This window comes from Talpa occidentalis, unplaced genomic scaffold (assembly GCF_014898055.3).
Source record: "Talpa occidentalis isolate TD23 unplaced genomic scaffold, MPIMG_talOcc4v2.1 talOcc4.16, whole genome shotgun sequence".
NCBI classification, from domain to species: domain Eukaryota; kingdom Metazoa; phylum Chordata; class Mammalia; order Eulipotyphla; family Talpidae; genus Talpa; species Talpa occidentalis.
In genome coordinates, this window is record NW_023601653.1 from 68,206,078 (window position 1) to 68,230,915 (window position 24,838).

The following is a 24,838-nucleotide window of genomic DNA, read 5'->3' on the forward strand; positions in this document are numbered from 1 at the left end:
CATAGGTTGCGTCTTAACCCCTTGAGCCACCAGGGAGGCCCTAAAATTGGCCAGTTTAGATCACCACCTACTATGGACATATTAAGAGGTAGCATATATAGCCTCTGACATTACCCAGTCTGCTCCACTGTAAACTGAACTTGACAATCTCCACCCTTCCACTCTCTCCCAGATTGTCCAGAGAACACATGTAAGGTAAAAACACTCTGGAAACAGAAGTGCTATTATATGTAAGTACTAGGTATTAATAATACAACTAATAATTAACTCTGACTTTTGTAGTAACTTATTCAAATATAGTAACAACTGCAGCGCTAGCTACAAGGAAGGCCAACTACAAGGAAGGCCAAAGTAAACATCATCAAGCAAGGTGCACACATCTAACTAGAGCTAACCAGCATAAACCATTCTGGGTTATAATTATTATTCTTCTTTTTTATCCTTATCATTAATACCGATGATCACCAGCTGACTCTGGGAAGCCCTGGCTCTATCTGCTTGCCCTAACTGCCCTAAAGCACTGATACTGTGTCTATTCTACATGGGGCCAACTAGCCATTAGACAGTGAGGGAGAACACATCCATTATGCTAAATTGTAAACTCCCTGAGGACAGAAACCTGTTTTTCAAAGATGCATCCCCAGCACCTGACAGGTAGTTGTAGGCAACTCAGTAGAACTGAGTGAATGCTTGAGTAACGTGAGGAAACTGAAGACTCAGGGCCTAAGAGAGGACAAAGCAACCTGCAAACTGACTGCTGCCTGGCGGGAACAGCAAGATAGTCTGTTCTCTGCCCTCCTGTCTCCCTGGACTAACAAGATGAAGACTGATGAAGATTTTTTCTGTCCACTACTCCAGGATCAAGAAAAGTAGGAAAAAAGAACAAAGAAACACATCCTACAAGAGTCCAAAAATGTTTCTGACACAATAATAACCTATGAGAGGTGACCGCTTACCTGAACTAATAAGGGTCTGGCTTGGAGCAGGGGTAGCTGTCCGTGTCAGGTTCATGCCCACGTTCTGCTGACCAGTCCCGTCTGCTTCTGCCTTCTTGGCTGCTGCACTTTCTGCTTCTGTCTGGCTGCCCTGACTCACTGTCACGGTTTGGGCTGCAGGCAAGGGTTGCACTACTCCTGTGCCCTTCCTAGGACAGCTCCCGCTTCCACCCATTCCTGAGGATGGCAACTGACCCAAACCCCCAGGCGCCTGGCCACCTCCACCTGCACCCATGGACCCTGGGATACTATTCCCACTGCCTCCACCAGCTTGACTAAGGTTGAGGGACTGGCCTGAGGCTCCAGAGGAAGCCTGAGCCACAGCAAGGGCCTGGCTTGAGGCCTGGGAGAGGCTAGAGACAGGGGAGGCTCCAGGAGGAATGGCCTTCTGAGTAGAGCCTGGTATTTGGGGTCCTTGGGCTGAGGCCTGTTGGTTTCTCACTGCCAAATTCTGCACCTGAAAGATAAGAAAATGAGAAGAGATTGAGAAAATGGGAACGGAGCTACTAAAGTCAAAGACTTGTGATTATTCTGAAACATCAAAATAGTTACAGTGTCACATTCCACAGCCCACTTCAACTCTACCTCCATTTTTATAACAATATACATTGAAAGCCTTCCCTTCACCCAGGGAGGAACTCTGGAATCATATTTGATTTTTCAGTCTCTTTCATTCATTATCAAATCCAGCATCAACTTTGGTTATTTATTCCTTCAAAATGTCTCAGATTTTCCCTTTCCTCTCCATTCATTCATTCAACATCCCCCAAATACTATGTGCCAGGTACTACACTGGATACTGGGGCTGCAGAAATGAAAGACACAGTCTCTGCTCTTCGTGAAAACTTTCTACTAGAGAACAAAGACATGGTTCCCCAAAAAACCATGTTATGCTATGTACAGATCTGCACAAAGTGCTATAGGAGCACAGAGGAGGAGAGTACAGAACACTTCCTAAAACAGGTGCTGTATGATCTGAGAACAGCACAGGTAATACTGGAGACAGGGCTTAAAGACACCAGTAATGGCATTTGCAGAATTATGGAGCCAAGAAAGAGCACGTCATTTTTTGTAAATTATAAATATTTCATTATGTTTGGGGTGAGTTAGAAGGAGTGACAAGAAACAGAGCTAGGAAGGTAGGCTGAACTTAGGGCAGCAAAAAGGTACCAGATTATGAAGGGCCTGATGTGTTAAAATAAGTTTGGAAACAAAGCTTGTATGTCTTATTCATTGTTACATCCCCAGCACCTAGGCACAGTGCCCAACACACAGTAAATACTCCAAAATATGAATAAAGAAGAAATTCTAAGAACTCAGTTGATTTCAGGAAGCCACTGAAGAATATGCATCAGAATAAACATGATCAAAACTATATTTAAAACCATTCTTTTAAACTGCTAGAAGTACAGCCACTGTGGAAAATAATTTGGCAACATATCCTGAAATTGAACCTTCATACACCCTTTAACCCAGGAATTCCACGAGAAACTCTTGCTCTGTAAAACAGGAGGCACATGTAAGAGTATCCACAGCTCATGGCCCATGGGAACCACCCAAATAGCCATTATCAGAAAAGAAGATAAACAAATTGAATAAAAGTATATTCGCACATGGGATTTGCACAGAAATCAAAATTAATAAAGTACAATGACATGAACAATAATAATAAATCTGCATAATATGCTACTAAGAAAGCATTCCCCAAATGATTACACACTGCACAAGTACCTTATAAATTTAGATACAAATGAAGAAATGTATTACAAAGACATGGCTTCAGAGATCTGCTTCTAAGAAACCCACAGGTGGAGGGAGGGGACTGGATAGATGCCAGGTGTTCATGTGTGTGGAAGCTGGATGGTAAGTACACAGGGGTTCTTATTTGTTTCTACTTTGGATAAGTTCAAATTTTTCCATAATAAAAAGCATTTTTAAGAAATACATGTAAAATGCAATAAACTGCTGGGTGTGGGTCCCGCATCATAAGGGAAGGCTGAAGCTTGGCATCAGAATGATCACTACTAACAAGCAGTGAATGAAGTAGGGACTGCTTATCTATTATATTATGAAGAAATACTAAATAAATAAACAGAAGTGTTCCATGAGTGGACCACTGACAAGAGGGTGTAATGAGCAAAGGATTATAATTTATCAAATTCTACATAGCAGAAGCACAATTAGAAACACTAGCAGTAACAACATATATATTCGTGTGTAAACATATTCAGATAGGAATGTGGAGAGGATTAAAAGTAGATAAGGCTGAAGTCAAGAAACCAGTTAGGAAACTAGTACAGCAATTCAGGTGAAAAATAAGAACCTGCAATCAGGCAGCAGCAGTGAGGAGGAAGTGACAGCTTTTGAGAGATATTTACAAGAATCATCAGAACTGGGTGCTGGGGCACTTAATATGATCTGGCAATTAGTTTTTTCCTAAACAGTTTCCTTTCCATAATGGCTACTTAAAGTCCTCCTACTCTGCCTTTACTTCAAACCACTTCCTCGCCACCTCTCCCTCTTTACCCCTGCCCGGACAATAAAACCATGTGGGGGATGGTGCTTAATCAGTTCCTCCTCCAATTTACCCATCTACCTACCAACCCACTTCTCCCAACTCTCCCTTCTGTCCTTCCTCCTACCAATGAGCAGACCTTTCCAAGGTCAGGATCCCATTGCTCCTCCTCAAAATCTCACATGACCAACCTCTGCTGTTTCCTCAATATTTCTTTGACTGAACAGCGCCTGAATGTAATGTGTACCATGCCTTCCCCTGCCCCTGCCTCCTTTCTTGTTAATGAAATTCTTAATCACTGTTCACATTGACTGCATCTATTCCCACTATCCAGTTGCTCCTCGACTCTCACTACTTTGGGTTTCAATCCCACAGCTCCACAGAAAGACCTCTCCGTTGATATTAGTAAATCCCTCTTTCCTGCCCTCTCAAGTGCATGTGATGCAGGACACACACCCACCACTTCTTGAAACATTCTGTTCCCCTGTCTTCATGACGCCACACTCAAGATTTTCCTACCTGTCACTTTTTCCTACTTCACTTTGTCAGCCCGTCACTCTAATTCATCTTGAACTGCACTATTTCCAATCCTTGGGGCTCCATTTAAGCAGTTTCTTCTCTGGGTGCACCATCTTGCTGGCCAGCTACTCTTATCAGTATTTCCCTCCAACTCAGACCTCTCCACTGAGCTCAAACATACAAGACCACTGACCCCCTATCACCTCGTGGAGGTTCACAAGCATTTCCAAATCAACACATCCAAAAGTGAACTTCACCCTAAATCCATTCTCCAAGATGCTATAGCTCATAAATGGCAGTACCAGCCACCTCACTGCTGCGTCAGGCATCATGAGCTTTAGCATTTCCCTCAGGTGCCCGAGGCACTAAATGACTTCTCCTTTTTCAGTCATTTTCTAAGTTTTTCTCAAATCTATTCATTTCTGTCCATCTCCATTTCTACCTGCCTAAGTCAAACAACTTCTCTCCCGCAAACTGTGATGCTCTTGTTCTCCCCACATTCACTCACACCATTTCCATTTATGTCCATACAGAAGCCAAGAGTCTTTACCTCAAATCTCTCCAAGTCACTTACAGGTTTAAAATCCTTCCACTGTTTTCCACTGCCCTTTGGATAAAGCCTAAATTCCTATATATAGTCCCCAAGGTCCTGTAAGATAAGGATTCAGCTCCCTCTCCAGCCCCATTTGCCAAACTACAGAAGGTGGGTCTTCTTTCAATTCCTCAAATGTATAAAGCTCCTTCCCTCCCCAGGTGTAGACATGGGATCCTCTGCTAGCACCACGCTCCTCCAGTGACAGCTTCCACAGACCCCAATCTCAATGTCACCATCTCAGTGAGGCCTTATTGACATCTACACCCATCCCAAGGCAAAATTAGGTCTCTTTTTATGTTTTCAGAACACTGTACTTTCTAATGAAACAACTGTTATATCATTCAGAGGGTGCTTTGATGGATTGTAAGCTCTGTCAGTCTAGTGAGCATGACTTTCTAGAACATTCAAGGCTCAGGGAAGTCTGATAGTCATCAAAATGCCAATTAACAGTTGCGTTTTTCAAGCACCTTCATATATCAACATATTTAGTCCTCACAACACACCCTGAGATAGTTTTTCCATAACAGATATTTTACAGAGGAAGAAACTGTGCTTCATCAAAAAGATGTTAGGTCATTTGCTGAGAGGACACAGGTCCTATTGACGCTACCAATCCATAAGATAAACGCTCAGGTTCAAATGTATATATTAGATATGGGAGACAATGGTGAGAAAGACTTTTTTAGGAACATGGTAAGCAGGAACAGACAGGTGAAAGCTGAAAGCTCCAGTAATTCATAAAGAGAAGGAATCAAACATTCTTCTAGCCACCCAGCAGGCCAGTTTCACATCCATTTCACAGAATTCCCTCACCTGTCCCTTATCTTTAGGAGACAGTAAAGCAAGGAGAGAGAATTAAGACTTCTGAATAAAATAAGCATTGAAAGGCTAAAAGAAGGGTAAGGAAACCTTCCCTGTGTAGAGACTGAGGCTTCCCAAGTCCACAGGGTTGTTTTCAACTTACTGCTATTCCCTTTCCAATTCAAATCAACTCAAAAGTTTTAAGAGATACAGGTTCTGTGGAAATTAAGAAAAAGGAACACAAACAAAAAAGAATCTGAAAAGTAGTAATGGGCTAGCAGGGCGGGCCTGGTCCCTGGTTATAACCTTCTTCCTCCCCATCCCCACCCACAGGTCAAGTGGTGGCCACTGACCTGATCTGCATCTGTATGAACTCCCGGAGACTGAGCAGATGGCACCTCCTGCTGGACTGCAGCCACTGCCCCGTTAGGCATCAGGATGAGTTGGGAGGCTAGAGGCACATTCCGGCCCAGGGTCCGGTTTACCTGCAATAGGTTTCCCAGCTGTGGCTGGCAAGGAGAGGAGAAAGAGGAAGAGCAGAGGAAAGAGGACAGGAGAAAAAGAAAGACAGAAGAAATGGAAGGGAAGGACCACAAGACAAAATAAACAGAAGATACGAAACAGCTAAGCCCTGCCCCTTTCCACACCAACCCAGGAGACCCTTATTCTCCATTATGCGATGAGTCATCCAGAAGAAAACCTAGAATGTGTATAAAATTATAGCTTGATAGCAAAGAGTCAAACATCCGAGAAGTTGAGACATGAGGATTTAAGGACACGTATTTATAGACAGCAGGTAGACAGGCCGAGAAACACAGAATTTGTGTATGTATGCCATGGGCTTAAAGATTAGACTGTATCTGATATTAATTTATTCAAACAATGCCAACATCTTCTGAGATCTCCACATAAGCTGCAGATACTTGCAAATACTAAACATCACTTCTAGAGGCAAGGCATAGTAAGTAGATCAGCTTGTCTTAAAACATCTGTATAACCACAGTTAAATAAAATAGCTTTGACTCAAGACCTTGCCAGGGACAGAACAATAATGCCCCTAGGACATACGGCAGCTATGTCTGTGGCTTACCCGTAGATACATCTGGGCCTGGGACTGGTTGAGGGGTGGGGAGGTGGTGTTCCCCAGCAGCACAGATTGGGTCAAAGTGGTAGCACTGGGAGAGCTCACACTCTGGGATCTGCTGATGAGCTGGGCGGCCGACGTGGTGGCTAGATTGATCTGCGTGGTATGAAAAGGAACCAGGATTAAGGATTTTAAAGTGGTAGAAGGAGAGGTACGTAACTGACAGGTTCAGAGTGACACACAGTCAAGAACCTAATATCTCACTTTTGTGGAGTTAGGGGAAAATGAATAATAACTTCCTTATCTGTAACTGTCACCCTGGCTACTTAGGGTATTACCAGCAAATAGGAGTCAATCCCTAACCACTAGCCTAACAGCTGACAAGGAAAAGGAAAAAAATGGAACCATCTGACTTCTCACTGAAGGGCCCAGTGATTAGACCCTTTCCTTTGTTTCCTCCTCTTCTTCCCCAGGATTTTCTTCCTCCTTTTTAGACCTCCTCATTAAGACTCCTACACAAGTCCAAGTTGGTTACTTTCCCTTTTACTAACATGCACTAGATCACAGCAGTAAATACCGCTATCAGATCAACTACACAAAGAAGTTTAAGCCAGAGACAAAGACCCACTGGGCTTCTCAGTGGGAGCAGAGGTTGGTACTCACTGAGGCCTGGGTGGTGGCAGTCTGCTGCTGCGTTGTGCTGGTGTTTGGGGAGCTGGCCTGCCGACTGGCAGCAATGGTGGCCTGTCATGGGGCAAAGGAAACAAGAATAGACACAAGGAAGAAAAGTCTCTGAGTCTTCCAATAATGAATTACAGGCACAAACAGAAATCACAGGTAAAAACTGAGGGACTCTACTATGGAACAAGGAAAGCATATTCCCATGAACACTCACTTCACCACATATGTTAATCCAATGATACCCACCTACCATCCTGGGTTGACAGGCAACCTGTCCTCCCCATCCACCTCCTTTTAGTGACCCCTTCAGTCAGGTCATGTCATGAGTCACTGGTCAGCCTTGCTGGAGCTATCCGATATCAATATAAGTGAGCTCAGTATAATTTTCTGGTGTGTACACTTTGTAAAAAGTGTAAACAAGAGGTAGCGCAAGGGGTTAAGTCTCAGCGCTATGAAGCTATCTCAGCCACTGCAGCCCAAGTTCCATCTGCAGCCAGGGAGCTAACCCATATATGGTGCGGCAGACCTCTCCTGTCTTGCCCACTGCTCCCCTCAGCAGTGTATTTCAGTTGATCTGCCTGTTCTGTTCCCTACTCTGTCTCTAGTGAATCCTCTCACCCCCTCCACCTCTGGCCTACACCCCAGCTCTTATATGCATAAATAAATAAAATAAATCTTTTTTAAAAAGTAAAAAAATGGGCCTCCCCTGGCGGCACAGGCTGTTGAGCGCAGCGCTGTGAAGCTGTCCGCAGCCTCTGCAGCGCTGGTTCAATCCCGGCTGGCCGACAAGGGACCCACATGGCGCGGCAGACCTCTCCTGTCTCGCCTGCTGCTCCCCTCAGCAGTGTATTTCGTCAGTCTGCCTGTTCTGTTCCCTGCTCTGTCTATGGTGAATCCTCTCACCCTCCTGTGCATCTGGCCTGTACCCCGGTTCTTGTATAAATAAATCTTAAAAAAACAATCAATAAAAAGGCCAGGCTTTGCCTTCTCAGCGGCATCCTGCCAAAAAAAAATAAAAATAAATAAAAAAAAGTGAAACCAAACTGGAAAAGTTAACATTAATGATTTACTTTGTTGAAACCAGTATGTCTCATTTCAACATGTAATCAATATAAACAAACTAATAAGAAATTTTACATTCTTTTTCATACTAAGTCTTTGAAATCCAAAGTCTTATTGCACATCTCAAATTGAACTGGCCACACATTAAGCACTGATTGCAACACTTTAGACAGGGCAGGTCTAGAACACAGCCATTCTGCCTCTAAAGGCAGTTCTGCTATTGCTCCTCTTGCAACCCCAGAAACCAAGACCCTTTCACTCTCCTTCAGGCAGAGATGACTCTTTCCATCCTGGCTTAATGTAGGATGCACTAGGCCCCAAAAGTCCAAAAGTCACACCTGCCCACTATAGTGCCGGTCCCCTCCCTCCTGGCCAGCTGGCTGCTGACCTCTCACCTGCTGGACGGCAGCCAGACTATGCAGCTGGGCATTGCTGAGCTGCTGCTGGAGCATGAACTGGTGGAAATACTGAGCCGCATTGGGCTGACGCTGCAATGCCTGCAGAGCCTAGGAGGAGAAAGAGAAGATCAGCCCACTTGCAATGAATCACTGCTAACTCCTATTCTATACAATCACTGTGATCCTATCAAAGGGATATATGGCAAGGAGAGAAACAAAGGAAGAGAGGAGGCTGGCTAAGTCATCAGTACCAGGTTTGTCCATTTTTATATTAGAATCAGTAAGTTCATATAGTCCTCAAATTGTGGAGAAGCATTGATTTGCCAGACTCTGTTCCTGTCACATAAACTCCTCTTATTTCCCAAAATGAATCTGGAAATATATGATAAAGCAGGAAAAAGAACTGAGACTAGATAGGTTGAAAATAAATGGGCTGTTGATTGAGAAGAGAGGGGAGGGGAGGGGAGGGGAGGGGAGAGAAGAGGTCAGATTCTAGGGATACAATCAAGGTGTTAGAGCCTTTAGGAGTTGAAAATAGTGAGAAATAAAGTAAACAGTGGCTTGTGAAACATCCTACAAGGTAAAATTTTCAACTAACTGGCATTTTTATCTTTTTATAGCATAATATTAATAGGTGTTGATAAAGATGATACTGATAATTCAGTTTTAGTGTTAACTGGATATTACTGTAAATTCGCTCTTTAATAGTTATTCTTACAATGTGCATAGTTATTCTGGTAACCAAAATCATTTAAATAAAAGGCCCCATTCCCAAGGAAACCTGACAGTTCATGAAAAGAAATGGTTAGTTAGAATCTAGTTCTATCAACTGAATGGTATTAAAAATAACCTAGTTGAGGGCCTCCCCGGTGGCGCAGCGGTTGAGCACTGGGTTGCGAAGCTGCCCGCGGCCTCTGCGGTGCCGGTTCGATCCCCCGCTGCTCCCCGGCCACCGGAGGAGGGTCCCACATGGCGCGCAGACCTCTCCTGCCGCCCGCTGCTCCCCTCAGCAGTGTACTTCGGTCCTTCTGCCTGCTCTGCTCCCCGCTCTGGCTCTGGTGAATTCTCTCACCCTCCCACGCTTCTGACTGTACCCAGTGCATGTATAAACCAAACAAAACAAATAAAAAAAATAAAAAATAAAAATAACCTAGTTGAAAGGCTGAATCTTTCTGTTTGCCAGTTCAAATTGTTATAAACTCCCAAGATTTTAGGGCTGGAAAGGACCTTAGTCATTACTTAAGCTGATTCCCCCCATTTTCTGGAAAAGAAGTAGGGGCCATACTCTTCCAGCACCCCTGCCCACCCCCAGTCAACATTCACAGGTCAGAGCCCCCAAGGCCGAGCCTCACCTGTACTGCTTGCCGCTCATACAGTGACATCTGCGCTATCTGGGGCCGAGAGCTGCCCCCTGAGCTGGAACTCCCATTGGTGGAGTTGGAGTTCTGCTCACTCTCAGTCTCCATGACAGCTGTCCAGGGTCCCCGAGGGTGGTGCTCAGACTCAAGACCTAGATGGAAGCAGCAAAGGATTAAAATTTACACCTGACCACAGACTGTTACTTCACCGTATTATTCCAGTTATCTAAGCATCATCCTCTTCTTCCATAACCATGATTTCTTGGGGTTTATAACTACCAAACGTGCTATACACTCTTACAGTCATATCTTCCTCACACCATCTTTGAAACTGAGCAATGTCTCAAAAGAAACAAGCTTTAGAGTCCCTCACGGATGTCATTAAATATAAAATGGCTAGTCTGTAAATCAGCACCTCATAAAAACGAAGGCTACTTCACCTTCCCCCAGCACTTTTAACAGTGTAAAAGCCTTCCCATTTTGAAACTTGCTGTTGTCTCACTTTTATTGGCATCTGAAACATTATCAGCATCATCTTAGCAATGGTCACCATTTCCTGAGAGGCCACTAGGTGCCTCCTCTCCCTGGGCTGGGCTCTTCACCTCCAATATATTAATCCCCACTTTACAATTATGGAATTGAGGTTTTTTGAGGTTAAAAAAGTGGACCTGGTAAGTATCAAGTATTTACACAAGCACATGCTTCTTCTTCAAACCTCCCCCAGCCCCAAATCTGTAATAAAGGCAATATCACCCAGTTTGAATACTGTCCTCATTTAGGGAGAAGTTAAGCTATACATCTGTTCAATGCATCATGAAAAGTCATCCAACTAGGAAGAAGAGCTAACCCACAGTCTATAGAGTCCAAAAAGCTGTCTGGTTTCAGCTCTGACTACTAGTAACACTTCAGGCATGTCACTTTCCCTCCTTACCCCTCAAGTTCCCATTGTGAAAGCTTCTCATGGGAATGTAACATCATTTTAACAAATGACTCCCCGGGTATTTAACATATTAAATATACAGCAATGAAACTCTTTAAGAAAGTAAGATTCAACTTTTTAATCTTCTACAGTGGTTGGAATTTCACCACTGGGGGGTGGGGGGGGTCTATGCTTAAATTTGAACGAAGGCTTATGAAAGCATTGCTAAGAACCAAGCAAAATAGGAGATAAACAAGAAGAAAAATGCTTCCAAAGCACCACTACACCATCATAGGGTTTTCTGCTATTTTTCCCTCTCTCTCTTTAACTTTTTTTCCTCCCTCTAGACACTATATTCTCTACTTTTTAAGGCATGGGACCACTAGAAATATAAGGTCTTCAAGCACTATTTGGTTTCGGAATGTCAACATCAAACCAGGATTTCTTCTAAGGATTGTCAACAGTTTTATTAGTGTGGCTTTATCTTAATGATTATATCCAAAACGAACAAATGAAGTAAACAAAGTCAAACTGCTTGGACTTGAAAACAGAGTTGAGATTTCTCATTATGCCTTTCTCAGTGCCTTCTAATCCTATCATCACCCCAAAATTCTACCGGATCTCGAGTTTCATTTCGGAATAGCAAATGTCACAGCAAACATGGATAAAACCCAAGCACAGAGGAGAAATCCTATCTGCTTCAACTCTACTCTATCTTCCCCCCAACCCCCACATCTTTTGCCAAAATATCAAAGCACTAAACAGATACAGACCCATGAATCCTCATTATCAGCATGTGAAGAAAAAAAGCGGGTAAGGATTAGAGGCAGCACTGCTTATTGTAGAGACCGCTGGACTCAGTTCACTGAAGTCATAGACATGAGACCGATTTACTAGCTATGGAAGGGACATTAATTGTATTCTCACAGGTAAAAAACGCGAATACACTGCATGCCCCTCATCTCCCCCAAAGAGAAAGTCTTTTTGTTGTTTTTTCAAACTGTGAAACAGAAATAAAGATAAAATTCAGGTCTTTAATAAAATCTGGGAAAGCTGTCATCAAAACCAGGATTCCTGGATCCCAGGCACATCAATCAATCGTGTAAAATCCAATACAGAAAATGAAGACAACAAAAAGTTTGAGGCACAGAGAACTTAAATTTTCAGGATTCAACTGGAAAAGAAAGGCGAGAAACTGATCCATAAAGGTCCCCAGAATAGCTAAACCTTAGTGACTGGGAAAGGTAGCACTGGGGTGTGTATGAGTTGGGATGAATGAGCACAGACTTCTAGAAGGGAGCTAGAAAGGATATGGAGCTGGTACTGGGTCTACTTGAGCCAACAGTTGGAGGAAATCAACTTCCCCGAGCATAAAATTCTGTCTCGTAGAAAAGGATGGGGCTTGGGAAGTGGTGGGGCGCGAGGAGGAGGTAGTTCGGGGCAGACTGTAGCGAAGAAACACGAGTGATCAGGAGAATAGGAATAGCAGACGCCCAGGGGTCCTTGTTCTCTATAGAACCTCGATGCAATGAGGGTCCAAAGAAGACAGAAGGGGGCAGATCGCCAGGCTGGTGCCGAGAGCGAGCTGCCCCAAAGGAGCAGGGCACTGTGCTGCTGATAGCAGGGGCAGGCGGGCAGGAGGGAGAGCCAGGCAGAAGTCAAGGAATTGGGGGGCTGCAGAACCTAGCGGACCGTGAAAAGCTGGGCGCTAACTAGACAGCATGCTCGGAGGGGAGAACCAAAGTCAGAGGAGGAAAAATGAATGAGCCGGAGAGCAGTCAGTCAGCGGCAACTCGGCTGACGGACAGACAGCGCGAAGCCTGGCGAGGCGAGGAGCGAGAAGACTTGGCCGGGCAGAGCCGGAGGACCGCGGAGCGCAGCGCTGGAGGTAGGCAGGGGAGAGGCTGGGGGAGGTACCTGGGGCGTCACACAGACCGAGGAGGCTGAAGAAACATCCCCGCGCAGCCAAGCCCCCAGAGGTCCTGCCCCTCCCCAGCCCGCCGTCGCCCAGTTACCTTCGCGCCGGGCCCGGCACCCCCGCGCTCCCGGGGGGCGTCCACCTCAGGCGCCGGGGCCCCCGGTCGCCAGGCTGGGCGGGGGGCTCGCTCGGCCTCCGCGGCGGGCTCCCCTCGCCTCCTCCCCTTCCTGGAGGGGCGGGGGCGCCGAGGGCGGGGTGGGAGGCGCCCGGCGCGACCGCGGCTCCCCGCCCCTCCCGCCGCTCCGGGTGCGTGCCCGGCCGCGGCGCTGCCAGGCCTCCGGGGCTGGCTCCGGGCCTGTCACTGCCGGCCGGGCCGAGCGGGTGGGGGCGACCGGCCGGGGGCTGCGGGCCGGGCGGGAGGAGGGGGCTGGCGGGGAGGTGCTTCCGGGGCAGCCGGACCCCTCCCCCGTCCCTCCCCCTCCCCTCGCGCCCTCCTCCCCCCCTCCTCCCGCGCGTCCCTCGTTTCCTGCCGGCGCCCGTTGCCATGACGACGCCGCTCCCGGGCCTCTGCGCTCCCGGCCCCGGGGTTGGGTTTTTTCCCTCGCTCGCTCTCTCTTTCTCTTCTTTTTTTCCCCCTTCTTTCTCTCCGACTTCGGCTCGCCGGTGGGAGGGACGAAACTGAGGAAGTGCTGGCCTCTAGTGGGGAACTCCCCTCGCCCGAAGTGGCGAGGGAGATGGGCGAAGAGGGGGAAGTGACGTGAAAAGGGGCAAAAAGAAGGTATTTTCTGGAGCTTCTGGGAATAAGGGATAAAAAGAAAGCATCAAAGGGACCCACAGGCAGAGAGGGAGAGAGAGCAAAGAGCTGAGAGAAACGGTAGACGGAGAAAAGAAAGAACCCCGAGGAGCAGCGAGGGAAGGGAAGAAAAGCAAAATTTGAGGGGCTTGATTGTTTCATCTCCTCACCGCAACTCCAAGAAGGCGGGAAAATACTGCCCAGAAACAGGCAACCCATTAGGCGTGGACATTCATGTCAAAGCAGCAACCTAATAGAACTCGCTTTGAATAACACCACTCCGCTTGTGATTTCAGGGGTGGTGTGCGCTTCTCTGTGTTGTAAACATTCGGGTTTAAACGTTAGAACGACAAGGGGAGAAGCAAGGGTATAAAGAACAATGGGCTGTGTTTGGGAATGCTAAACGCTTCAAGGGGCGGAAGACTTAGTCATTTTATTTGCGATAACACTTCCTAATACATAGTGTTTGAACACTCAGCAAATATGTATAGCGCACCTACTACGTGCCGCCTCCTGTTTTGGAAACTCGGATTATCTCATTGCAGAGAACAAAGATAACTGGCCACAATAACCTTTCCAAGAGGGACTAGGAGACACCTTGTGGATTAATAACTAAGGTTGACACTTTTTTCTGATGTTATCATAGTCATTTTTCTTACCTCGTGGCTTTTCCTAACCTCTGCTCCAGCCAGTTATTTTCTGTCAACCTACTCATCATTCTTTTCCTTTAAGTCAATGCATGATTTGTTTTCAAAGAAAAAAATAGAAGTGTTCTCTTTGTTTATAAATTAGATCCCTTTAGATTTGAGAGAGGAGTGTTTGAACTCCAGGCTCTTAATTTGTGGTAGCCAGATTTATGTCAAAACAAAATCTCTGCCAGGCTTCTAGGAACCAGTCAGACAAGTATGTGAGAAGAGAAACACGGGGCAGCCAAAGGGCCACGAAAGCAAGACCTGAAGTGTGGGGAGGTGAAAAGCTATGTTGCCAGAGTGGATGACAGGTTTTGGCTGAGGATGAATTGAAAACTTTCTGGCAAAGAGAACTAGCGGTGAAAACTCAGTAAAGCATTAGTCATTTAATTGAAACCTAGATTTTTGTAATGTCACAGAAGTTCAAAGCTTTTTCTGAGGGTTAGAATAGATATTGAGCTTAAGCTGAATCTCCTAGCACCAATGAAAAAGTTGTTCCTCTAGATATTTGTCAGATTATATGATGTTCCGGTAAAGATGTATGACTCATGTGCTTCCATGGGAGAATTATCACAGTCTAAACGCCTGTCATCTAGCCCATAGGTCGGGGATCTAGATGCCCTTCATGTGTCTTATAGTCTGTGGAACTTGCATAACTGGAGGGGACATGGCCATGGCAGCCTAACTTTAGAAGCTGAACTACTTCATGTATTAATAGTTGCATTCCACTTCTAAAAAGTGTTACATTTCCTGGGTCACCAACCACCCACATCTATAAGTTACACATTTCAATGATGGTAGGGGACAAAATGATGATGATGTATAAGTTTGTTGAATGTCTGATATAAATCTAGCCTAAGAATACGCTCATAAAGCATGCCTCATTGTTTATTGGCCAGCATTTCATTTTTGCATTTAAAGCCGCCTACCCCATATTTCACAGTATTTCAAGTTCATTTCCCTCCAAGACAGAGCCATCTTCCAAACACATGGGTCTAAGCAATTTCCCAAAGAAAAATTCAGCATAAAGAAACATGTCAACCATAATGTGAAGCATCAGGAAAACCCCCTCTAAGAAAATCCTCTACATACACTGCATCAGTTTTGGAACAGGTACTGAGCTCATCCCCTCTAAAAAGACCAAAACAATTTAATCCCCAGAAAATCCTCAACTAACTTTTCTTTGTGAATTTTTGCGAAACTTTCTATTTTCATTTAATGATTCTGCTGGAATTAGTCTCTTCTTTTTCAAGCCAAATAGTTCTTCTGAAAGGAGGCTAAATCATTTCTTTACATAACACTGAAAGTGATTAGCCTAATAGGTAAAAGAATGCATCCTACCTGGAGTTTGAGAATGGAAGCCCTCCCCCGCAAACATCTAAATAAGGGGAGCTCAGGACTTGAAAAGAAATCACCTGTTGGGCAACAATTAAATCAACTAAAATAGAAAGCAGGCTAATATAATTTTGCTCACTGACTAAGCATTCTTCCAGCTCTGCTTGTAAACCAGCATTGTGCAATGAATTGTGAACGAGCTGCATCTTGGCTGCTAGACCACTGGGAATGGTGGTGCAATGCATTGGGAAGGAAAACTGGTCCTTACCCTAGAGGTGCTCCCATCACTGGAACGTATTGATTTACAAGTAAGCAAGTAAGTAAACAGGTGTGATCACATTTTTATGCAAATTGGATAGGCTGGACTAGGGAGAGAAAAACAGTCCTAAACAAACCACCACCAATTACAAGTTGAAACACCATATACATCTCATGACCATTCTGCCACAATTCTAGGTGCCTCATTAAAATCCAGTTGGGAGAAAATGAAGATTGAGAAGATTTATAGACTTAGATTTCCAAAGCAAATAACAAATGAACCTAAAAATTCCCAAGTCTCGATTTTAAGAGGAAAAAATTGAAGGCTAAAAGATGGCGCAAGGAGTTAAGGCACAGCATCATGAAGCTATCGCAGCTACTGCAGCATGAGTTTGATCCCCCACCAAAGAGCTGACTCACACGGCGCAGCAGACCTCTCCTGTCTTGCCTGCTGCTCCCCTCAGCATTGTATCTCAGTAGATCCTGCCTGTTCTGCTCCCCACTCTGTCTCTGCTTCTGGCCTATACCCCAGCTCTTGTATGCACAAATGAAATAAATCTTTAAAAATATATTTATGTACAATTCATGTAATCCCTGGTGAATAGATGTCCAGTAAATATTAGTTAATTGAGTTAATTTCCTAGATGTTTGTCCATCTCTCAACTGAAAAAATAAATAAGACTATACCCATGATGGTGTTAAGTACACGACACCCACAATATAGCACGTTGGCATTTTGAATATTTAAACTGCAGGAGTCTGACATAATGGCAAAAGGAAAGTCTCTCTGACCTGTTACTGTTATAGGGCATATCGGGGCTGCCCTATAACATTACTTCCCTGAAACGGGTGATAAAGCCCTCGGGTGAGAGGTGTTCCTGAAGAAAAGGAGCATCTATATCACCACAGGCCCTGGCTTGCTCAGTTTCCCCCAGTTAACTAAAACTGCCTCACACTCTTTAAGCCTGTGCTGCTCCACCTTGTCCACTCTTCATCCAACCTCGCATAGAAAGACATCAGTCTTACTGTTTCTGTGGGTCTTCATTTTCTCATGAAAACTCTCATGTCACGTCAAAATGATAGGAAACAAATTTTGTTGAAATATATTTCTAGGCCCACAAACTAAACTACTCCACACAACCAGAAACTGTTTCAGATCAGTGGATCCCCAACTACCAAGCCAGCTCAGGCTGTGGAACTGCTTCCTTGCTCTTTTTTTTATAAGATTTATTTATTTATGCATACAAGAACTGGGGACAGGCCAGAGGTGTAGAGGGTGAGAGGATTCACCAGAGACAGAGTGGGGAACAGAACAGGCAGATTAACTGAAATACACTGCTGAAGGGAGCAGCAGGCGAGACAGAGAGGTCTGCTATGCTACATGAGTAGCTCCCTGGCTGGGGATCTAACTTGTGCTGCAGTGGCTGCTGATAGTTTCATAGGTTGTGTCTTAACCCCTTGCACCACCAGGGAGGCCCCCCTTGTTCTTAATTCTTTATCCTGTAAAACATTCTGCCTTCATTTTGCAGTTCTCCTGACATGTTTGTATCACCTAAATTGTCTTCTCTAAACATTTTTGAAAAAGAAATTGTGTGCTTTTTCCTGATAATTGTCCATGCCACTTTAATTTTCAGACGCAGTCAGGGACCCTGAGGGGGCTGAGGAACACTTTTCCCTCTGTGGTACCCACCAACTCCTTTTCTTTAGAAGTTTAAAATTATCATATTGACTAGTTCAGCTCAATATTCATCGTTGCCCTCAAAAGAAACAGATAAACCCCACATTCTTAAGTTGCATAGGCTGAGAAGCAAAGACTTTACCAGTTTAGAGAGTTACCATGTGTTATGCCAGCAAGGCACAGAGTAGGTTCTCTATGGATCTGGGCAGATGAGTAAAGGGGAATCCTGGAGTCCTCAGTGGCTTTTTCAGGCTTTCAATGGCCTTCCTATACCATTTGTAATGAGACAACCAGGTGCAGGGCTGGCAGGGGTGCCAGGGCAAGGAGGTGGGAGGCAGGAAGCTGGTAGGCCTCCCAGTTCCCAGCGAATCTTTACTTTCTCTGGGCACTGGAGCTCTCATGTTCTCTCGTAGTCTCGCCACCACTTTGCATACTCTCCACTACACTCCACAGCACCGCCCTCTGCTGCCGCCTTTATAGACTCCGCCTCCAGGCTCAGGTATGCCCACTCACACATGCCCACACCATATTCCAGGCGTCCACCATCAAGCATGCATGCCCCAAGCTCACACTCCCAAGTGCTTCCTGCAGTCAAGGCAATAGGTGATAGCCACAGAAGCCAGTAGTGCAAAAAAGCCTGAGCAATCTTCATTTACCCTACACCGTGCCATTAAGGGCAAATCACCTTTGGTTTTCTTTCTATAAAATGAGAATAATACCTAATAATTGCTGGAAATAGGTGTTTGTAAGAATTTCAAACAATATCTGACACATAGTACAAGCTATTATCATTAATTTCCTTCAGTAATCCAATGTTTTTGTGATCACCAAATGCACTTAATACGCTCTATTTTTATTCTGCCTACCTGACAAATTATTAGCTCACAATGAGTTTATAAGTTAAGGAGTTTAGCTAGTGAATTGAATATCGAAGAGGAAAAACTACTCTCTTAAATTCAATTAGTGGGGGTCTGTTTTGCAACCATCCCAGACAGAGTAGGTTCCTGTAGGGTCAGGAATGACCACTGAGCAGGTTTCTTATGATCCAGCAGATGGGGTAAAGGAGGAATCAGAGTCCTCAGTGGCTTTTTGTAGGCTTTTATTGGGGTTTACCAGGTACACGGCAGACAGAGGTACTGGGAGGCTGGCAGGTCTCCCAGCCCCCAGCAAGTCTTCCCTCTGTCTGGGCTCTCCGGCGTTCTCTCTCCCTTTCTCAGCTTCTGCTGCTTGGCTTCTTTCTCGGCTTCTCTTTTGGCTTCTGTTGGTTCTTGGCTTCTGCTGGCATGTCCGTGACGCCGCCCTTAAAAGCCCAGTCTTAGCCCAGGTGAATCCCATCTACCTATGCCCACACCCTACTCCAGGTGCCTGCCATCAGGCATGCATTCAGGACCGCAAGGATCCATCATCTATCCTGATGGCGGGAGGGCAGAAAAGCCTGACATTTTTCCTTTCCCTACAGTTCCCCATTGGTTCTAGCAATTTGAAAGAGAATTTTGGAGAACTTGGCATCATTTTCATGGGTTTTAACAGTAAGCAGGGGAAACAAGCCAGCGGCAGCTTGAGCCTGGATCCCAAGGGTGTCACCGCCCTTTTAGCCCCTCCCTCCTAGGCACAGGTGTGCATACTTGCACATGTGCATACACTCATGCTTAGATGTCCATAATCAGGCACGCATGCCCCATACCCACACTCCTACCTATGTTAACAAGATAAAGGTCTCAGGTGTTAGCCACAGAGACCAATGGTATAAAAAGCCTGATCAACTTCATTTACCCTCCAGGGTCCGTGAATAACAAAAGGTTGATTAACAGGAGAAAAAGTCATGTAATTTTTATTAATATGTACTTATATGGGAAATTAGAGACATGAAGTCAAACCCAAAGAAGCCACTAGACTCTGAAGTATATACATTTCTTAATAAACAATAGGACAAAATTTGTCCTTCTAGGGACAAAATTTGTAGAGAGTTGTTCTCTTTTTGCCATGGTGTAGAGGTGAGGGGGGAAGCAAAGGAAAATTTATGCCTTTCTTTTCTTTCCTGCATGTATTGATTCTCAGTTGCCTTCAGCTCAAAATAATTCTTAGGCCAAAGTGATGTACAATGGGGTGGTATATTCTCATCTTCTTGACTCTTATTTCTTATTTAAAAAATATTCCCTTCTTTGTGTATAAAACTTACTTCTTTGGGGTTTCAAGTGTGTCTTCTGGTCTACTTTCAGGACATGGATATAAGTCCATAGTGAAACTGTGGGGACATGGACTCCACCCCATGGGTTTTTCTAAAGCTGGATAAAAAGAAAAATTAACATCAGACAGATTGGTAGGAGAAAAAGATCAAGTTTAATAGCATACATATGGAGAATTTATATGACTATAAATTCTACGCTAAGTGGGCATCAAGGAGAGAGGAGGAATTTTTATGACAAGGAGGTGATGACTGCATATGACAAAAATCTTGCCTCTAGATTTATGCTCTTGCCTTAAAATAGGTTTCTCTGATTTTTTTTTTTTAAAAGTTTTCTTTTTGAGATTTTCCTAAATCTAGGTAATCTTCATTCTTAAAGTAATAAAAACAATTTCTCCTGAGTCCCTCAAGGCCTCAATTGACCTTACTCCCATATACTAAAGGCCTACTCTGGAGATCTTGGGAAAAACCTATCTCAAACTTTTTGGGAAGACCAGTCCCTCAAGATTAAGCAGTGGATTTATTCCCTTGGTTATTTATTCCCTAGACCAAGAGAGCTAAGCCCTTGGGAAGATGTCTAAAGGGAAAGAACAATTCAAAATATATTGAGAGTCTTTGTTCATGATTTCGCATACCTTATTGCATTTAACCCCCTCAATAGCCTTTACTGCTAGCTACTATTAATCCTTAGTTTACAGATAAGGAAATTAAAGCACAGGAAGGTTATGCTTAAAATCCATGGAAGTAGTAACAGAGTCAAAATTTAAATTCAGGTCTGTCTGATTCCAAAGTTCATAACTACATCACATCTTTCACCATGTATAAATAGAGTAGTGCAAAAGATCTATTCTAAATGCTTGGCATACATACAAATATTTGCTCAAAGATGCTTGCACTTTTGCCATTTTAAATACCTGTAGTGGAAGCCCACATGACCTTTGTTGACAAGGGAAATAGCTTTGGTGTTTCACAAAGATGGGTTATCAGTTCACTGGGGAGATATGGTAGGAATGAAGGGAAATTTCTCCATATTCCTCTAGGTTGTTCTCAGACTAATTGAGTAATTAAAACAGCATCTAATAGATCAGCAGGAGAAAAAGAACAATTTAATTTATGTATATATCTAGTAAAGAATGAGTATTCTGGGGCCTCCTTGGTGGCCTAGGGGTTAAGTCTTGGCGCTATCACCATATGCCTGAGTTTGATTCCCCAGCCAGGGAGTTGCTGCTAGGGCAGCAGACCTCTCTTGTCTCTCCCACTGCTCCCCTTAGCAGTGTATTTCAGTACATCCACCTGTTTCTGCTCCCCACTCTGTCTCTGGGTAAATCCTCACACCCCCGCAGCTCTGGCCTACACCCCAGTTCTTCTACACACACACAAAAAAAGAAGGAAGCATCTAATTTCAGTAGGGGCATATAGGGGTATACATCCTGAGCTAAGAAATGGGTAGAGGCCTGGGACTTTAAGGAGACAAGAGGGGGACTCAAATGAGAAAAAGAGCAAATGTTCTATAATTACATGTTTGCCCTGCCATATAGGTAGAGTTCTTCAAGAGAAAGGTTATTTTGAAGATAACCCTAAATTTGTTACTTCTGAAGATAACCCTAAAATTCTCCCAATTTTTCTTCTTCAGTAGTTAAGGGACTGGTAACAGTTCATCCTCTGGCTATAGGGCCTCAATTGGCCTTAGCTCAAAATAATCCGCATGCTGGAGTCTTAGCCTTTTTTGAACATCTTGGGAAGCCCTGTTCTGAGCACTCCAATATCAGCAAAAAAATGGAGATGAATATGTTATTTCCATAAATTCTCTGTTTTCTCTCATGTCTGCTCATAAAACTATGGTAAGCAGATAATAACTCCAAAGATGTCCTCCCAGAAACCTGTGAATGTGTTATGTTGTGGCAAAGGGAAGAGTTAAAGTTGCAGATGGAATTTAGGTTGCTAATCAGCTAGCCTGAAAACAGGGAAATCATCCAAGATTATCTGGAAAAGCCCAGTGTAATCACAAGGGAACTTCAAAGTATGAATGGGAGGCAGAAGAGACAAGGTTGTATAATGAGATGTGAGCATTCATCTTTCAATCTTTGGAGACTGAAGGGGATCATAAGCTGAGCAATGCAGGAAGTTTCTAGAAGTTGGGTGGGGGGAAACAAAGATATGAATTCTCCCCTAGAGTTTCCAGAAAAGAATATAGCCCAGATGACATCTTGATTTTTCTTTTGCCCAGTGACAGGCATGTCAAACTTCTGATTTACAGAACTATAAGATAATAATTTATGTTACTTTGAACCACTAAGTTGGAGGTAATTTGTTACAGCAGAAATAGGAAACTGACACATTAACTAATAATATTTCAGAAAAGCAGAAGTGCCTGAAGTCCAGCCACTTGCCAACTTCACTACTCCTTGTTTGCTAACAATGGAAGAATTTATTGTATCACATGCTTGGACTAATCAATGAATAACTGCTCAGGAATCATTCTGAGTGGCAGCTTTTTCAGTTTGTGAAAGCAATATTAAAGTATAATTTTCAAAGAGATAGCTTCATAACTCATGCAAATATAAAATGAACATATGTCGAAGACATTATACAACTCATTAATTAACAGGAGAACCGGTAAGATACCAGAATCAGTTCAAACTGCATTTGAGAAGCTGGGTGTTTAAAGGCAACTTAATAAAAGAATGTTAAAGAAGATTGCTGGATTTGGAAATAAAATTGACTAAAGTTCTATTGGACCATGAACCCTAACTTTAAGACTTATCTTTTCCACTACTGGACAGAAATTATTTGCACATATGAATTAATCTCTACCTCTTCAGAGTTGTAAAGTAGCCTACTCAATAGAAAAATTAATCAAAGGCACGAAACTAGTAATAAACTAACAGAATACCTCGTAACCTCTGCCTTCTATTTCTGATTTTCAGAGACACTTTTAAACAATTATAGTTATTAGTAAAGAAACTGTCAGAGTTACCAGAGTCAGGAAGAATAGATGTGCCCATCTGAGCTTTACCCAAGAACATCACTCTGACTGAGTTTTCCTTCCTGGTATTATAGAGTTGTTTAAAGTAGATGCAAAATTGCAGCAAACCTGCTCCTCCCTCAGACTTCCCCAGCTTAGAAAATGACAATACCAGTTGTCTAGACAAAACATCTTGACATCACCCTTGACTTGAGGGCATACCCTCCATCTAAGTCATCTATTGAGTTAGCAATCAACAAAAAAACAATTTGAGGGCATTTTATGAGATGGTCACTTTCTTTCTGTCCTGTATGTCCATCAGTAGACAAAAGAGACAAAAAATTCTTACCTTCTTGGAGTTTGCATCCTAGTATGGGGGGAAAGGCAATAAATAAAATCTAAAGTCTCAAGATTTTAAGTTGATGACAAATGTAATAGGAGCACATTTTAAATGGGAGAGGGGTTGGAAGAATTGGCAGGGGAATGAGGCTTAGAATTTAAGTAGGATTGTCAGGGAAAACCTCCCTGAGAAGACGGTATTAAGAGATCTGACAGAGAAAGAGGCAGCCATGTATAGGTCTTCTCCAGACAGAGAGATGATGGCTTCCAAAACATGGAGGCCTGGCATAGTGATATCTTAAGCTGAAAGGGCTTGAGAAAACAACAAGAACAGGGAGATAATTCTTACCTTCCCAGTACCCTTTTCCCTTAAAACAGGTCATAAAACCCTCATGGGAGAGGTGTCCTCCCTATATCGGGAGGAAAGGGACATCATTATCTCAGAAGACAAAAGAATGCTGAGAAAAATCAGAACAAGCCTCCCCCCAAATTCCTATAACTGGATAGGATTTGGGTGTCTGTCTTTGAGAGAATATATTTTATATATGGAAAGAAGAGGGAATCTAATATATCTAATGATAGATAAAAGTGATAAAAAAAATAGATACCAGATATGTATTTATTTTTCCAGATAGACAAAAAGTAGAGTTTGGTTCTTATTAGGGCCATTTGCATACTTTCTACCATTTCTCCTGGGTACCTGGTATATTATATTCCCCACACATTTGAAATTAACTGTAGTGGTTTGACTCATCTTAAAAAATGGGATGAGTTGTTCTGAGCCAAAGCGTTTCCTCTATCATGGCCAGCAGTATTCCTGACAGTGGCTGTTCCATCAGCCTGAGTCCTAAATCAAGGACTGCATGGGGCAAAGCCTCCAGCCACCCCTTCATAGGAAAGCAGCAGAGAGCTGGCTTCAGCAGCATGTAGACTAACATTGACAAATCCAGAGATTAGTATGGTCCCTGTGCAAGGAGAATATCAAATTTGTAAAGTGTTCTATATTTTTATAAAATCTTGCCATTTGTGACAATAGAAATGCAACTGGAGGGCATTAAATACTAGGCAAAATAAGTCAGAAGGAAAAAGACAAATACTGGATGATTTCCCTCCTATGTGGAGTATAGAGAAAGAGAACAAAGGAAGAGACAAAACCAAACCAATCCTAGTAATCTGACTGTAGAACTGACGCTACCAGAGGGAGAAAGGTAGAGCACAGTGGGGAGGGAGCACAATGAACTACGGTGGAGGATCATGGGTGCTTGGTGATGGGTATGGTGTGGTGACATACCTTTGAAGAGGTATGAACCTATAACTCTCAATCACATATGGTGTGTGTATATATGTGTGTGTGTGTATATATATATATATATATATATAAAACCTCAATAAAAAATACAAGTTTTAAAAACATAGCAATAGAACGCTCTCATCATTCTAGCTCAGAAATGTATTATGTCTCATTGAAGTTTAAAAAAATTAAGCATATGTGAGGTGGAAACACCTCTCATATAACCAGAGAGTTAATGCTATTGAGCAGCTAAAATTTAAGGACTATCTCAGACTCAGTGTCTGGATTTGTGTAACAATTATGAACATAAGAGATCACATTTCTTAAATTACACACAGAATATTTCTGAAAAGATATACAAGAAATTGAGAACCATCTACACCACACAGTTTACTGTCTACCTGAACTTGACTGTAGTCTTCCATCATCTTCATCGATATGACTTTAGTACCCTAGGAAA

The 24,838-nt window shown here is 43.5% G+C and overlaps 1 protein-coding gene across 7 annotated transcripts in view; it reads right to left on the reverse strand.

The window, feature by feature from the left end:
- The window catches only part of PHC1 (polyhomeotic homolog 1), a 22,766-nt gene extending 9,786 nt beyond the window's left edge, over positions 1-12,980 (reverse strand). The window contains exons 1-8 of one of the 7 annotated variants that reach the window (XM_054696455.1): positions 11,701-12,818; positions 10,003-10,160; positions 8,648-8,758; positions 7,173-7,253; positions 6,516-6,665; positions 5,779-5,934; positions 1,290-1,452; positions 957-1,109 (exon numbers count right to left, since the gene is read on the reverse strand). In XM_054696455.1, coding sequence (XP_054552430.1) covers positions 957-1,109; positions 1,290-1,452; positions 5,779-5,934; positions 6,516-6,665; positions 7,173-7,253; positions 8,648-8,758; positions 10,003-10,160; positions 11,701-11,704 — 976 coding nt within the window. In that variant the 5' untranslated portion in view covers positions 11,705-12,818. Of the gene's footprint in view, positions 1-956; positions 1,453-5,778; positions 5,935-6,515; positions 6,666-7,172; positions 7,254-8,647; positions 8,759-10,002; positions 10,161-11,700; positions 12,819-12,844; positions 12,861-12,942 lie in introns of those variants that run through there. The other 6 variants (XM_037514380.2, XM_054696457.1, XM_037514379.2 and 3 more) reach the window with 6 other exon arrangements.
- Positions 12,981-24,838: the final 11,858 nt, after the last annotated feature.